Genomic DNA, 17,915 nt, shown 5'->3' on the forward strand with positions numbered 1-17,915 from the left:
ACCAAATTTTGGACATAGGTAGAACTTTTAAGATCCCTCTAATTTGCCATAGGAACAAAGGTCATCTTCCTCTTACACAACAAGGAAATCCTGGTTTTTCCCAATATACCCATTCACACTGTATTTCCCTACTGAGTCACTTCATAATTGGGCATTAGAAAGCTACAATCACTCTATTCCATTGCTGTTTAATTACAGTTTACTCTACAGCCACCAAGAAGAAATCGAGTTCTTGGTGTTCAACTCCTTCTATAAATCTGGAAGACAGCAGCAAATGGGATAAGTACAGGGAGATGGGATTAGCAGAAGAGACATTCTATTCTAAGAGCAATAGGAGAAACACTACTTTACTTTGACTGATGAAGAAGAATGATGAAAGGAACACCAGGAAAGGACTGGGACATAGCTGCAGCTTATATAATATGTCATTGTCCTCCAGCTCACAAGGAATCCGAGACTGTGTCAGTCACACGTGGAGCAGGAATCCTTTTCTATTTACAATGTATATTCAATCATATAAATTCCCTATGAAACTTAGGGAGGTCAATTTGTTCTTCAAACTTGATTATTTATGTAGTTCTTAACAACTGTTACCTTCATCCCCATCTATCTATTTTATTCTATTTTCATTCTGCTTTCCTGTTTGTCTTTCTTCATTTTTAAATGAGTAAATATTTTGCTGTGCATACATGTGTTAATTGTTCTTCTATGTTAGAGGAGACACAAAAGCTAATTTCAATTTTGTATAATCTGTGTTTTCGTATATATGGTTCATCCTTTGGTCCATAGTGCATGTTCCCAGTTTGGCATGACTCACAGCATGGAATATGAACAAGAGTAGGCAAGATGAAAGGGCTTTCACTGGCTTTCAGAGGCCACACATGGAAAGCTTTTACATGAGCTGCCCCTTTGAAAGTAATGAGAAATCTACTAAATAGCTTTAGGAGGGAACATGATACAAGCAGGTTTGTGGGTTTTTTATTTTATTTAAATTAGAAACAAGGTTACTTCACATATCAATTCCAGCTCCCTCTCCTTCTCTCTCTCCCTCTTCTCCTCCCATGCCCTCCCACCAGGCCCTTCCCCCTCTCCCCCAACTAAAAGATCTGTCTAGCATTTCTGTGGATAACAGATTATAAAATGCCAAACCTCTACAGAGGGAGATAATTCAACGCTATTATCATTAATTTGGGAGAAATATTTTTCAAAACTGAAGGAAGTGGTGGAGACATAAACAGAGCTGTGATCTTGGACTGTGTCTTTGGAACCTGTTCAGTGAACAGTTGTTATTCTGTGAGTCAAGAGAAACAGGTAGAACACATTAATGTTGAGTACTATTTATTGAGCATAGCTGTATGCCAGGGAGATGTTAAGCTTTTAACACATGTTATGTATTGTTGTGTCAGGTTGGTATCATAAAGTGCATATTGTGTCATTGACTTCAGAAAGGACAAGTTACGGTTTGAAATCTAGCCTGTAAAACACTACATAGCAGAAAAGTGCTAGAGCTGAATTTAAGCAGAAGCCAACCAGACACAGAACCTTAGTTATCAATAAGTAGTATGTCAGTGTCAACCGGTCCGGAGGCCACCTGAATCCACACAATTCATGAAACGCAGGGACTGAACACATCAAGTATTTCCTTCTTACGCATTTTGAAACTTATATTTCTGGGATGTGGGAAAAATCTTCTTAATACTGATACTTATTGTTAAAATTAAGAATTTGCTTCCCTTGTTTGATATATAATAGCTGTCATTGTGTTTAAGCCTCAAACTTACAAAAGTTGTGCACATGATATAAACAGCTACTTTTAAATTTTTTTCTGATTGATTCTTTGTGGATTTCACATTATTTATCCAGATTTCACTCATCTCCCCACCCCTCCGGCTTCTGCCTTCTGTCCTTGCAGTCTCCCCCCAAACAAAACAAAATTTAAAAGTAACCCCCCCAAAAAACCAAACACAAATAAAAATGAGAAACAAATTCTTGTCTTTGAAGCTATAGTGTGGCCCTTTAGCTCATACATTTCTACTTCTAAGTGTCCAATGCAACAAGTCATTGGCCTGGTTTGAGGACTTCTGCTACACAATCAATAGTGGGCCCTCACTGGGACTCCTCTTGGATATCCTGTTGTTCCATGGGGATCCTGTAGCTTTGGATCTACAGGTTCAGCCCCTTCACATGCTCCAGTAGTTCATAGATGAGGTGAATGTTGGGGTGGGCCACCACATAGTCTCGGCCTGGGTGGTAACTGGATTGGTCAGCTTTCTCTCATCATCATCACCCAGACAACTTTATGCAAAGCAAATAAATAAATGACCAAGGGACTGATACTGGGCTTAAAACTTCAAGCTGATTATCACAAAAGCAAAATAACTAACCACTATCTGAATGGGCTGGGCTGATCCCGTCTACACAAGATGTTACCAGACCACAGACTGTAACCTCTCCTCAGCATGGCTAGAGAATGAATGCCTCTCCGAGACCTTGTTTCTGTCTTATATTCCTCTCTAAAGTTGGGATTAAAGGTGTGAGCTGTAATTCTCTTTTAAACTGATTCACTTTTATTTAGATCTTGGTGGCCTTGGACTCACAGAGACTCATCTATCTCTTAATCCTGAGTCCTAGGATTAAAGGTATACCACAACCTCCTAGTGTATGGATGCTGGGATTAAAGTGTGTGCCTGGATTCTCTGGTCTGTGGCTGACTTTGCTTCTGAATCTTCAGGCAAGTTTTAATAGATCATAAATAATATCTCACCAGAGGTTCCCCAGCACTGTCGCAGCTAGGTCACCGAATGTAAGAGGCAGCAAGGAGTGGGGCCAGTTCTGCTGCTCTCAAGCCCTTGGTCCTGTTCACCCAAGCTCACACTACCAGGGCCAGCACTACTATTTTGCCCAGGTGAGGGGCAGGGCTCTCCTGATTGCTACACTTGGTGAGGGGCAGGTCCAGCTCTTCTGTTCTCTTGCCCTAAGGCTGGCTTTCCCTCCTACTGCAGGTGAGAAGGGGTAGGGAGTGGGGAGAGGATATTTCCCTCACCCTTGTCACCACATGACATATGAAGTAAGGAGAGGGGGCAGATGTCCTGCTCTCTCAACCACAGGACAACCTCAACGGCGCTCCCACCAATGGGATTAGATCTACTGTGATGGTCAGGAGAATAAAGAGCTATTTTTATCAGAATCATTTGACCAAAAGTTGTCAACCTAATGCCTTATAACCTTACACAAATGGAGACACTCTCCTACGTAATTACAATTATACCATCAAAATTGAGAAATTAATATGGAACCTCTAGTCATATAATGTTCAACCAGTATTCTAGTTTTGTCAGTTGTCTAATGGTTGTAATAGCAGAATAGTTTGTTTTGGGTGGCATTATCAGTGAGACCTAGTCTCTGTAAATCTGGCATCTGGCAGCATTCCTCTGTTTTTCACGGGAACTTATTTTTCACAAGAGCAGTTCATATGTAGAATACCTCCTCAGTTTCAGTTTGTCTGATAATTTCCCATTGTTGAATTCAAATTACATATCTTTAGCAGGAATACTGTAGAAGTCATACCACCCTTGCTCAGAACAACTGTATTAGTCATCTTCATCACTCGTTGTGATCAAATACCTGACCAGAAGCAACTTAGTGAAGAAAAGGTTTGCTTTGGCTTACAATTTAATGGAAGGAATCCGTCATGCTAAGAATGGTGAAGTGACTGGTCATACTACATGTATAGTCAAGAAACTAAGGGTGCACAAAAACAAGAAGCACATTATAAAAAATTGATGCCTATGTCTCCAGCTAATTGTTTCACAACCTCCCAAAGCATCATCAAGTTCACACACAGGAGCCTTTTGTGAATATTTCTCATGCAAGCCACAACACCCACCGAATATGTCTAGGAGTGATTTTCTAGGAATAAGAAAGAAAGGAAAGAGGAAATTTAACTTTTCAATGTGTTATGTTAGGGATTCCTATGAATCATCATTTAGATAATATTCAAATAGGTAATTGAATAGATGAGTCAAAAATTCATCTGGGAAATAAGAAATAGAGACAGACTCTCTGTGTCATCAAAATATAAGTGATAGTTGAAGCTGTGCATGAGTTATCTAAGATACTTCATGAGATGCAAGTAAAAACACCAAAAGGTAAGGCCACAGGTACATCTTAATTTTAAGGACCTGAAGAAGGAAGATCATGTTAAAGGAAGCAAAGAGGGAAAGATGCTGGGAGTCTAAAAGCAGTAGGACATGATTAGGAAAACAAATCAGTTTGAAAGTGTCATCCCCAGTGGAATTCCCACTGACGTTTCTCAGAACTACCCTTCCATCTTATTCCCGTTCTGTGATTCCACTTTAAATGATAATAGAGATTCTTTTGGATTTTTTTGAGAAAAGTTTGCTTCTTTTCTCATTGTTTTAAATAGCCTAATAAAAAACAGTACATTTGTAGACAGTTTACCATTGAATAATTTTTCTTTCCCCATAGCAGGCACTGTACTATCATTTTTTCAATATAGTATTTTTATTGATTATTTGGGAATTTCACACAATACACCCTGATCACACTTTCTTCTCAGTCCTGCCAGGTCTACCTCCCACCTCTGTTCCTCCCCCACAAAAGAATAATTAAGAAAGAAAAAATACACCAGGTCCAATTTGTGTTGCCCAGATACACATTGGCGCATGGTCAAACTCCCAGTCACCAGCCATTTTAAAGAAAACCGAGTCTTTATCTACCCCTATCCCCACCATAAGCCAGCAACTGTGAAGAGCTACCCTATCCCTATCAATTTATTGATAGGGATCAGCATCCCTATCAATAAATTTAAAGGCTCTGTTCAATGGCTTCCTATCTAGACATTATTTTGGGAGGGTTGGAGGGAGAGGTTGTCACAGAAGCCTTCAATATCTCTCATTCTCAACTGTGAGCCTGCAGTTATCAATACCCACTGCAAAGACAGCTTCCTTGCTCATAATAGCCAGTGAGAATCTGGATCATTAGTGATCTGATAGAGAGGTTATCTTCTCCCAATATCAGAGAAAACCCAATTGTTTTAAAAGTAAAATTTACCCTTTTCATTTTTTAACATTGAATATAGTCTAGGATCATTCCACTCAAATCTACTTAAGAATTAAAGACTGAGCCATACACATTTGTTTAGTAGGTGTCTTTTTTTCAGGAAGAGGTAAATCATATCCTTGAGCCTAACAAACAGGCATTGGTTGTTTGTCTAACACAGTCATCATCCCAAACCTCCATCCTCAGCTTTAAATATCTTCATGAGCTAATGTCTCATGCACTGGCTATCTTTGCCCTGAGGGTCCAGACATACTGACACAAGATCATGAAGACAGAGAGAAAGGGAAAGGAGAGACAGAAAGAGGCGAAGAAAGACAGAGACATCACACAACACAGAAGCTGAGCATGTTTAACTCTATTGACTGATTAGGATATAAAATGATTTTGAGGTTTAGCAGTTGTGTGATTTTGAACAAACTATTAAAATGATTTGTGCTTCAGTTTTAGTATCTACAAACAAGGTAAACAAAGTATCCACCTCAGATTACTGCTATGAAGATCCAAGTGTGTTAATGTAAACACTTAAAATAGTGTTGAACACACTGTAAGCAAAGTGTAAGCTTAACTCTATCATTTGTCCAATGAGACTATCAAATTCAGCATTTCTGAATTTAGATCTCATGATCACCTTACATCTTCAAAGCTATTATTTCTCAGCTCAGTGAAAATTACACCAAATATCCAGTTACAACAATCATCAGGGTGGTTGCTACAGATCCCATATTTTAACCAAGCTCAAGTTATCTCTAGCATTTGCTATATCGTGTTTATAAAGTTCTCTCTCTCAAGTTTGTTCTTTTGAGTTTTTGGCTAAGTGTTATCCTCTAAAATAGTGGTTCTCAACTTGTGAGTCTCGAGCCCCACAACGGTCAAATATCAGATATCCTATATATCAAATATCTACTTTATGATTCACAACAGTAGCGAAAATAATTTTATGTTTGGGGTCACCACAACATGGGGAACTGTATTAAAGGGTTGAAATCACAGCATTAGGAAAGTTGAGAACCACTGCTCTAGAAGAACTATTTCCATCCCACCTTGTTCAAATGACCTTGCATCTATTTCCTTCCAAAAAAAACTGTATTGTCCCCTTCTAAAGTGATTAGTTTCATTTATAATTGTATAGATTTTTGTTTGTTTGTTTGAGGCTGCCTTTCTAACTAAACCGGAAGCCTAATTAAAATAGGGACTGTGTTTCCTTACATCACAGTGTTTGACACATACAAACATATAACTAGCAAATGAATGAGTGAATGGGTAAAAGATATATAAATGAGCAACTGCTTTGGGATTTTTAAAGATTTCTTGGAAGCTGAAGATCAAAAAGAAATACTCTCTTTTTAAGAAGGTCACTGAAATAAAGATGTTTGTAATAAACAGTTTTCTCTAATATCTGTCTTTAAAAGGTCAAGGCCTATCCTCAGAGACCAAAAACAAAACAGAACAAAAAACATTCAGAGGTCCTGGAGCTAGGATATAGGAATTCATATTATCATTGTGACATCAAGTCCTATTACCATGAGGATGACTATTGGAGAGAGAAAGAAGAATCGAATGCAAGTCTAGCCAGTCTGGGCCCCGGGTCCATTCCTAGACATGGCTGGGCTCCTGGTCTATTCCTAGTCATGGCTGGGTTCCGGGTCCATACCTTCTGTGGAGAACTAGTAGGATTGTCAAGGGGTTAAGTGCAGCAGGTTTTTTGTTCTTGTTTTTGTTTCTGTTTCTGTTTTTGTTTTGCTGACTGGTGATTTGATGCTGGAACAGGTAAAGTAGCAATACTGAAGGCAACCGGGTAAAATAACAGAAACATGATGAAAAGCAGCAGGTTGTTATGGCACCTCAGAGCCTTTCTCCCCATTGTCAGGTGGATTTTAGCACAAACCTTCAAACTGCCCCAAGCATGAAATAGCTCTGTGTTTCTTCCTGAGATTATTTTTGTGTGTTATTGAATAGAATATCCTTTGCTATGTACAACTATACTTAATTGTCTACTGGGAGGCGAAACAGACACTCCTGGGAGCTGCACTGATGTGTCCATACCTCTGTTTACCTGCGGGGATACACAGTGCTGTTTCTGAGAGTATGAATAATGCATGATGCTTGTGAACTCTATTTTCCTCACCCTCTTGCCATGTTTCTATCCCCATGTTCTTCACAATCCCCGTTTAAAAGAAGTTATCCTTGTTTTACCCAGTACCCAGTAAGCAAGGGATGAGTTTGGAAGAGATTGAAATAAATAAGGAATGTGGAGATTTCAAACTCCAGAAGCCAATCTTTTTGGAAGTCCCGAATCTCTTCCCTCTTCTTATGCTCCAGTGAGACCTTCAGCAAAGAATAGTTCCGGTACTCCCCAGTTCTCTCATACCTGGTAGCCTCCAGAAAATGGGTTTCAGGTGGGCTTGAACCTTTTCCCTCACATGAGAAAAGAAGCAACATGGTTTTGAGCATCACCTCAGAGCCTTCAGCTCAAGCTGTCCCTTCCAGTTCCTTCAGTACGGTAGCCCCCACTTTGTGATGTCTTACTTCTGGTTTCCCTCAAACAGTTTTAACTTAAATGTTCGATGCCCTCTTCAGTTTTGAGATATTGCTATTTTGCGTCTGTGCTCTGGTTATGTATAAAGTGAAGCATTTCATTCAATATTTGTGCATTTTTAAGACAATGACTTAAAAAATCCATTTCCCGACCCTGTACGTGATGTTGCCTTAGTTCAATGTTTTATCTATAGATATTCCCTTTCCATTTGGCTTGGTTCTCTTAATTAATACTCATCTTCTCCCCAAACATGGGAAGCTGTTGGTGTAGATTGCCATAGAGGAATCCATTGATGTGGCTTGTGACTAGAGAGCACATTGGATTCCTTTTTAGAAAAGTGTCTTCTTGACCTATGTGGCCCTCACCCGTTTGAAAGTCCTGAACATAATCTTCTGTGGGGATTTGTGCAGTTGTCTATTATGGTCCACACTCTGTGATATGGCTTCCGGTATTCTCACTGTGGAAAGGTTAAGCTCTCCTGACTTTATTTTTTGAGTGAAAATGTCCACAAGGTGTTAGTACTGTCAGAGAACAGATTGAAACAAGCTGTAACTTCAATCAGACATTAAGCCTGGGTCTGCCCTGGAGAGGAAACTCCACGGTGAACAGAGGGTTTCCTTAGAAAATGGAGCATTCACTTTTTAACTCCAAAGTTATAAAAGCAAGGATTTGGGAGGTTGAGGCAGCAGTATCTTTAGTTTGAGGCCAGCCTAAGCTACATTGAGATTTCTAGGATAGCCTGTGCTACATAGTAAGGCCCTTTCTCAACAAATAAAGTTATTAAACAATGCATTTTTCTCCTACTATTCTTGGAGTGCTATATTTTCCAAACTAAAGTTTGAGATTCATGCACTTACAAATATATAGGTAATCTTGTTCCAGGGGTTTTGCATATCTACTGTTGGGAAGTCTCATAGTGTAACAGACTATACCGCCACCATAAAAATACCCTACATTAAGACCCAGTATACTAACTCTGCAATCTTACTAGTTGAAGCTGTATTGTTGTTTGTAGTAACCATAGCACTTCATTTCTTAAAAGTCTTGGAGCAAAAGGAACATGCTGCCTTGTGGGCCTTTCCTCTCTGAGGACAGTGTCTGTTTATTTCTGGACTCACCAGGGCTTGGAAGTGTGTTTATCCTGGTGGTACTATTATGTATTCTTCAGACTACTTGAAAAGACACCTTTTCTTTTAGATGTTACTACTCTGATTCCAACTTCCTTCTGCTTCTTTCCAGTGACTGTAGCAGAACTGCTGGACCAAAAGAGGAAAAGTCAGAGCAGTCTCTGAGTCCATCTCCCATTCCAGGGAGTCTTAGTATCTTCAGAAAAGCCATAAAGCCTGGGTCCTCCATGTATGAGTCCTGAAAGAATTTGAGGTAGAAGGATGTTGAGACAGAGAAGTTTTACAACAGGGTTGAGACAGATTGAAATTACAATTACCACCACAATGAGCAGCCTCTGTGGAACAGTAAGCTTGGGGAAGATGAGGGAAAGTAGAAAAGAGTCATTGGCCCAAGATGGAACCATAGTCTTGCAATTCCTCCCTGGAGCTGCCAGTTCTGGAATCCTTTTAAAGGCCTTGAATTGGCAAATCACTAGTGATGTCTATTTCTGAAACACAGCAGCAACCGGGTGGGAGTCTATCCCACTGTGCTCCTTCTTGCCTCTCTGTGTGGTCGACTTTCACTGATTAATACAAGCAAAGATTAGCCAGACACAAATGTCAGTAGTTTTCTGTTTCCCAGGGTGGGTGTGAGTGTGAACGCCAATGTTTCTCCCAGCCTCCTGCTAGCATGGGCTGTGTAACTTACTGTAGCACAAACCAACAAATCTGCCCTGAGTACTCTTTCCATTTCCAACTGTAACCCAGTCTTTTGATGACAGGTATATCTCTGAAAGTTTTTTGTATGATAGTAGGTAAAGTGATGGAACTTCAAGTTTGAGAGCAGTACTGGTGCTAGGATTTCTCTCTCTCTCTCTCTCTCTCTCTCTCTCTCTCTCTCTCTCTCTCTCTCTCTCTCTCTATTTTATTTAAATTATAAACAAGCTTGTTTTACATTTCAGTCCCAGTTCCCTCTCCCTCCCCTTCTCCTCTGGCCCCCACTGACCCCCTATCCCATCTCCTTTCTACTCCCCTGGGACCCCTTTACCCATTACTCCTCCCTCCCTGCAACTGGATTCCAAGAGTTCAGCTCAGTGTTTAGCTGTGGGTGTCTGCTTCTGCTTCCAACAGCTACTGGATGAAGGCTCTAGAGGCCTCAAAGAGGTTAGGTGAAAGGATGTCCTCTCACAGTACCAATCCGCAGACTGCACTGGAACAGGGAACAATGCCATCAACTGTTCTTATCCTTCGAATTCTGAAAGCACATTAAGAAAGAATAACAGCAGTGCGCTGTGCCAAAACATTGTTAATTAATAAGCAATTTCCATTCTCCCAGAGGTAAAATATTAATATTTTTAAATGAAAGCCACCATCTCATGCGATGTTCTAATTGTTATAAAATATTTAATTGTGATATTGGTTTAATTATGTAGGCATCTCATGGTGGTGTAAATACCATCTACATAGTCATACACATTTTCTGCTTTCCCATAGACAAAGGATCTTAAATTAAGAACTATTTAAGGCTGCCTGCCGGGCCATGGAGTAACTACTTCCAGTGCTGATGCCTGCATCTGTGAGATTTAATAGCAAGAAAATGCTCTTTGTTTTCATAAGCAGGGAAAAGTTGCATTTTCTTATATAAATTTCCTTCTTGATGTTATTAGGAGGGATTAGGGTGGAGTTGAAGTAGTCAAAATTTTAATTAACCTAATCCCTTTAACAAGAGTTGTTTTCATACTGATAATTCTCTGTAACAACAGTATTACAGATCATGCCCACGTGAAATATTTACACTAAATATTTTAGCATATAATCTCTCCTTCAGTTCTATTGGGAGTAGTAAGACTTTTGATTCCTTAGCTCTCCTTGTTTTCTTTCTCTCTCACCAATATATAGGACAGGAATGAAATACCCTTCTACCTCCCTTCTATTTCATTCTCTGCTAATTTTCTCCCAGTGTCACTGTCTCTTGGTAAATTATGTTAATGGTTATCAAATCACCAATGTCCTAAAAGAGTATGACTGCCATGAAATAAGGGAAACAGTGGATTGATTTTTTTCTTTCTTTTTTTTTATTTTGGTATCAGCAGTCATTTGGTGTAGATTCTCATTTCAAATGATTTGTTTACCCATCGATTGCAATAAATTGCTGTGCTGCTGAAAATACCCCTAAGAGTAGAGTGAGATGAAGGACAAACCTGTCATTCTGGTCACCTCCTCTGATGATCCCCTGTGTAAATTACAAATAGTTCTTAATCTGCTCAAATGTCATGTTATCATTGAGACCTTCTCTGACCTCCCAGTATAAAATTACAATCAGCATCCCTCTTCCAATGCCGCTCTCTTTCGGTCGGCTTTATTTTTCCCACAGCACCTATCATCACACAGCATTATACAGCATTGTGTATTTATTTGCTTAGTGAATCTCCTCCACCTGGAAAGGAAGCACCACAGAAAGCAAGGGCTAGAATTTGTTCAACACTTTATCCTAAGAGTTGAGACAAGCCCCTTCAATGCAGTCATATAGTGGGTGATCAATATGAACTGTGAATGCATAAAACTTTTATCTTTCAGGTCTGTGTGAAGCTGTGAGAAAATGCATGTTTTGTCAACCTTTACACAGAGTTGCCTGTCCAGCTGAGGGCAAGGAGAAGGGTGCCTTTCTCCAAAAGACAAATGAGAAACCCAGCTTTCCCGTGGTCCTTTATGAATAGAGAGGTATGAGGCGCCCTCCAAAGCAGACAGGCTTACAATTCTAAGAATAACAAAGTAGAGGATCTCAGAGAATGCTGTCCATGGTGCTGCTTCTGTTGGATAAAAACAGGGGCTACAAAATGTAAGAGGGGCTTGAGTGAGTGAGAGTAGCTATATCTAGTGAAGCTAAACAAGGCTTCCTATTTCAAGGTTTCTCGGATGCTCATGAGGATTCAAACAAAACCTCAAGCTGTTTTTCAAAATAAAAAATGAAACACAACTCATTGGATCTTGGGCATTTTCTCTTGATCAGGCAGTACTGCCTCTAAGACAAGGCTGTGATAGGCACACCACCTCTGGCTTGGCTGTAGAACATACCATGGTATCTTTCTGGCTCTACTTCTTATGCACTTTAAGTGACTTTGTAAGTTTCTTAGCACTTCTCTAGGCTTGATTCCCCTTCTCTGAAGGAGGAATGACAGGGATCACCCAAGATGTGTAAAATGACTAAGTTCAAACTGAGTCGTGTGTGGGGGGGGGTAATTAACATCCCCTTCATCCCATGAAGGGGTAAATGCCTTTTAAACAGATTTCTTCAGCAACGGTTTTGGGAAGAGTTTCTTATGTCCCCAGAATCAGCCTGATGTGCTTCCTCTTCCTTAGGTTCTAATACCTTTTCCCCATCTGAGAATCTTTGCACACCTAGGCTGAAGGTGAACAAACATCATCTCCCATCAAGGGTTAATATAAGTATATGACAGCTCCCTTTTACAGTATACAAGACCAAGTTCCTTTGTCCCCACACTCCTGGTCATAGATGAAGATGCTTCTGTCAGGACAGAGGTGGTAGCATCCAAGTTCATGGTTATGCAGATGACTGCATGCTGACAGGCTTCAAAGTGACCATATTTTAAAAGTAAATCTCAAATAAAGGTATGATCTGTGTAAATCTGACCCCTTCCGGTAAAATGTGCATTTACATATATTTGGAATTTATAAATCCTGACAGATTCCACAATATTTATAGCCCTCCATAAAAAGCCTTTGCCAGTTTGCAGAGCTTTGCATTTGGCTCTCTGGTATGCTTAAGAGAGTTTAAATAATAATAAATTTGGTGATTTATTCCACCTGGAACAGAAAGTTATCCGCCTCCCCCACCCCCACCCCCGCCCCAGCTCATTTTGAAGGGGATGCCTATAAATAGTGCCACAGACGCTGGGATCAGGAATAGGGAATTGAAATTTGAGAGAGAAGTACAGCAACATTTCCATTATCACTGATTTCTTGAGTATATTTTTAAAACAGTTCTGTTCCTCACATAATATCCCTTCTCTCCTTTCTCCTGCCTCATCTCAATTTTACCTGAGTCTCCCAAACCTGTTGCCAATGTTCAGATTCAATTGCTTTAATGGGAAAGGGGAAAAGAGAGTATTAGCTGACTAGGTAGGAGCAAGCCACCCCTAGGGAGGACGGGGCAATTCTTCAGTGCCCATCTTGTATTTCATAGGAGTCAGCAGGTAACTGAGTGTCTATATCTACAGTGTAAATTAATTACTTGAGATCCATCTCACACATCCAACAGATGATGTGATCAAAAACTCACAGTTCATAAAAAGAATAAGAAGAGAATTCTCAATGTAATTCTAAATGAAAGACTGAGGACAGTATAAGAAAATAATTTCTTCCAAGCAATCATGTTCACAAATGTCTAGAATAGGGGAGGGAATATGGTAATCCCTCTTATCCATACTTTCATTTTGCACAGTACCAGCTTCTGGTGGTCAACTGGGATCTAAAATATTAGATGGAAAAACCTGGAAATAAACAATTTGCTTAAGTTTTACTTTGTGCACTGTTGTAAGCAACGTGGTACGATCTCTTACTCTTTGTTTCCATCCCATCATCTGTGGGTAGGAATAACCCTTTTTGTATTCACACTGTAGATACTACCCACTCATTACTCACTGAACAGAAGCTCCAATCCTCAGAGCAGCAATCCCCAGCATTACAGTATTCATATTCCACTAGCACTACATCAAGAACATCTATCTGTATCACCCGTTTACATCATTTCATCACATAGGCATTATATAGCCTATATTGGTCCCCGAAGGAAGAGTGTACAAAGATATTTTGAGATTGACCTCATTTACATAGTTTTATTATAACACATTGTTCGATTAGGAGTCATTGTTAAGTCCTTACTGTCCAAAACTAAGTATTTTCATAGGTTAAGTAGGTTTAGGGGGGGGGGAATAAGCATATACTGGGTTTATTGTGACCAAAGGCTTTAAGTATTCCCTGAGAGTCTTGTAATATATCCCCCCACAATAAGGAGAACTATAACAATTTACTGTACCTGAATAGTGACTTTGGATATTATTATTTGCTTTTCTTTTTAAAGAAAAATTTAAGCAATACCAAGTCATTCTCTCCACATTCTACCAGGGGAGCTAGAGAAGAGGCACTTAGTGTAGAAGAAGCACTGTTACAACTTGTGACATGACAGGGAGGTTTATTTCCAGCTTCTTGTTTGAGTGGGTTGTAAAGGAAGTAGCATTTGTAAGGAGAATAATAATTAACATCCACGAAGAGCTGCCCATGGGCAGATGCAAAGTCATAAACACTCAAGTGTCTGGTTGGGTGTACAGCACCGTCTCCAGTGCCTGGAGCTGGTCCTCCACAATCTGAAGACTCCACATCTGCAGTCAGCCAACCATGGAATGAAGATATGGGAGGGGGTGCAGAAAGTTGCCAATGGCAAAACATGACTCTGCCCCATGTAGAGTTCTGTGTTCATTAGAATAAGTGGCATGCTGGCAGGCACACTGATGCAGCCTCCTGCCATCCTCAGGTTCTCATTCTGCTGTCAGTGCTTCTCATTGGATGCCATTCGTGTGCTGTACAGTCAAGCCCAGGATGGCTGCCTCTGCACTGCAAACATACAGATCATTCCGTGTCAATGTTCCCTAAAGAATGCGGTGTAGTAACTATTTACATAACATTTCCATTTAAATCATTTCCAAATGATTTGAAGTATGTGGAGGGTATATGCAAATGTTATGCCATTTAAAATTAGGCAGATTTGGGTATCCATGGGGGACCTGGAACCAACACCTCAAGGATACTGAGGAATAGCTATAGTGGGCTTCTGTGTTCTATTACTTGGAACACATCCTCAGCCCAAGACATTCCTGAGCACTCATCTCATATCTAGCTATTAGGATGCCAGATGTTTGGACCAACCCCCAGAGCCTTCTGTGTACCACATTTTAATGATTTGTGGTGAATAAAGTAAATGTTTTAAAACCAGATTTTATGAAGCAGGGACCCAGTTAAGTATGATGGATTGGAGGCAAAGCAAAGAGAAAGCTGAATGTTAATGAGGGTATCCTTGGCAATATAGGACAAGGGTTAGCATCTATCATTCATGGATAATTCTAAAGCCCTGCTTGAAAAATGAATTGTTAAAGAAACATCCCTACATAAGACCTGAATTGAATGGCATCAGTAGTAGACATGCTAAATGGAAGGTAGAATCTCAGGAAACCTCAACCTTAGACAAAGAACTATAGGCAACTAAAGAATCTTGAGAGTAGGAGAAATAGTCTTCATAGGGAAGAGAACACTGATTATCTAGTACTGAATGATCATCTCTGAAAACATGCATACAAATAACATTATATGGATTTAGGAATGAGCACACACACACAAACACACACACACACACATACACACAGAGAGAGAGAGAGAGAGAGAGAGAGAGAGAGAGAGAGAGAGAGAGAGAGAGAGAGAGAGAGAGAAACTTGGCTTTTTAAAGCTGTAATTTGGGAGAGCAAGATTTATTTTTTATATGTTATGTGTATAAATGTTTTGTATGTCAGTGTACCACATGCATGCCTGATACCTATGGAGGTCAGAAGAAGGCACCTGATGCTCTAGAACCAGAATTACAGACAGTTGTGAGCTGCCATGTAGGTATGAGGAATCAAGCCTGGGTCTTCTGGAAGAGCAGTCATGTTCATAATTTCTAAGTCATCTTTCTAACTCCCCATAGTACTTTTAAAAAAGGCTACTATAGAGGAGAATCCAGTTGGGAAAAGTAAGATGTTTGGTGGTTTTGTTATTGTTGTTGTTTTCTGTCTTTGCTTGTTAGCAGTCAGCAATAAGGCAAGACTGTTGAGCTAACATTTTAATGAACCCTCCTTTATTCTTCTTCCACAGGGCAACCCTTACATGTGCAATAATGAGTGTGATGCAAGTACCCCTGAACTGGCACACCCTCCTGAGCTGATGTTTGATTTTGAAGGAAGACATCCCTCCACATTTTGGCAGTCTGCTACTTGGAAGGAGTACCCCAAACCTCTGCAGGTTAACATCACTCTGTCTTGGAGCAAAACCATTGAGCTCACAGACAACATAGTTATTACCTTTGAATCGGGGCGTCCAGACCAAATGATCCTGGAGAAATCTCTCGATTATGGGCGAACATGGCAGCCCTACCAGTATTATGCCACAGACTGCCTAGACGCTTTTCACATGGACCCGAAATCCGTGAAGGATTTATCCCAGCACTCCGTCTTAGAGATCATTTGCACTGAAGAGTACTCCACCGGGTACTCCACGAATAGCAAAATAATTCACTTCGAGATCAAAGACAGGTTTGCATTTTTTGCTGGACCTCGGCTACGAAATATGGCTTCCCTGTATGGACAGCTGGATACAACCAAGAAACTCAGAGATTTCTTCACAGTCACGGATCTGAGGATCAGGCTGTTGAGACCGGCCGTTGGGGAAATATTTGTAGATGAGCTACATTTGGCACGTTACTTTTATGCTATCTCAGACATAAAAGTGCGAGGAAGGTAAGAGAATCTCTGTTCGTCTTGAATGGAAACAACTGTGTCCAAAAAATGTATGTTCACGGTTGGTGACTTTGGTCAATTTTTATTTTATTGTTTTCTGAGCATCATCACTATGCAAGGAGATTTTAAAGGCGTTTGAGACCTTTTGGCTCAACAATGATTTATAAACCCACATTGCCTATAAGTCTTCAGGCATCTTTAGAATTTAAACAAAAGAAAACATAAGATTCTTACCTGAATCACAGGAACTTCCTAGGTGAGGTGGGGCTAATATCATCCATACAGTGAAACTGGTCGTTCTGTTAGAGGGGCAGAGTGAAACAGGCTATGCCTTGCATTTCCCAATGCAAGTAAGAGTCACCACGCATTTGAGAAAATTCATTTATTTAAAGGGGGCAAGCTTCCCTTTTTTAAAGGTCTTGGACACTTTTTATATTAAAACAGTATTTTATATGTAAAACATGGGCTGGGGACGCTTCACTTTGTAGGTCAAGTACAGATGAACAGGACTACAATTGAGTTATAAAGAATTTTGAAGATATTTGAATGAGAAACTCCAATAATGAGAAGAAAAATTACCAACACAGAGATTTTAATTCAGCAAGGCTTGATGGGAGTGGAAGCATGAGATAGTGGGCAGAAAAAAGAGATAATCATCCTGGGCAGAAAAAAAGGAAAATATAAACAAAGAGATAATCATCCTTAAAATGTGAAAATATATTAAGATAACTGTGTAAATGGTACATCTGGCATATTGCTCCAAGTAAACATAAATTTAAACAGATAAATCAGGGTTCATTCAATTGGTTGACTTTCTGGTTCTTTTGGGTCTACCCAGTCCTCAGAAACGGGAGGTGCTGGAATTCTGGTCCTTCTGAGAGTTGCCTGCCACATGTGAGTAAACACGTGTTTGCTACTGTTAAGATTAGGGCAATAGTGAGAACAAAGAAAAGGTGGTAAGCTTTCCTGCTTAGAGTGGCGTCTAAAGTTTCAGGATGCTAACAATGGAAAGATAGCATGAATTTGGGGCTATCTGCTGTGCTTAGTCTGTGTTCCTTGTGACCAGTGAAAAATCTTTAGCTAGCTCCTGGAATCTGGTTGTAGCAAGGGAGGAGTGATGAGCAAAGAGGTCAAGACCACGATGCGGAAACCCACATTAACAACTGACCTTAGCAAGTTGGAGCTCACTGACTCTAGACTCTAGACTGGGGAACCTGCACAAGACCAAACTAGGCCCCCTGAATGTGGGAGTCATAGGCTTGGGCAGTCTATGCCGCCACTGGCAGTGGAATCAGTATTTATTCCAAGGGCATGAACTGGCTTTTGGAACCCATTCACTGTGGAGGGATATCTCTCAGTCTTGATATGGGGGAGGGGGAGTTCAGTCCTGTCCCAAATGATGTAACAGACTTTGATAATCCCCCATGGGAGGCCTCAACTTCTCTGAGGAGTGGATGGGGGGATGGTGTGGAGAGTGGGAAGACAGAAGAGAGAGGGAACTAGGATTAATATGTAAAATAAGATGTTTTTTATTTAAATAAATTAATTAAATAAAAAAGAATCTTTAGCTACAGATATTATTGTCACCTTTTAACCAAAGTCTTAGTGACAGATGATGACTACATCTTG

General features: G+C 40.1%; 1 protein-coding gene across 8 annotated transcripts in view; it reads left to right on the forward strand.

The window, feature by feature from the left end:
* The window catches only part of Ntng1 (netrin G1), a 335,913-nt gene that overhangs the window by 173,143 nt on the left and 144,855 nt on the right, over window positions 1-17,915 (forward strand). For all 8 annotated transcript variants that reach the window (XM_040752011.1, XM_040752013.1, XM_040752012.1 and 5 more), the window contains exon 3: window positions 15,646-16,286. In XM_040752011.1, coding sequence (XP_040607945.1) covers window positions 15,646-16,286 — 641 coding nt within the window. The remainder of the gene's footprint in view (window positions 1-15,645; window positions 16,287-17,915) is intronic.

The sequence above is a fragment of the Mesocricetus auratus genome, unplaced genomic scaffold, assembly GCF_017639785.1.
Source record: "Mesocricetus auratus isolate SY011 unplaced genomic scaffold, BCM_Maur_2.0 Super-Scaffold_100009, whole genome shotgun sequence".
Taxonomy (NCBI): Eukaryota; Metazoa; Chordata; class Mammalia; order Rodentia; family Cricetidae; genus Mesocricetus; species Mesocricetus auratus.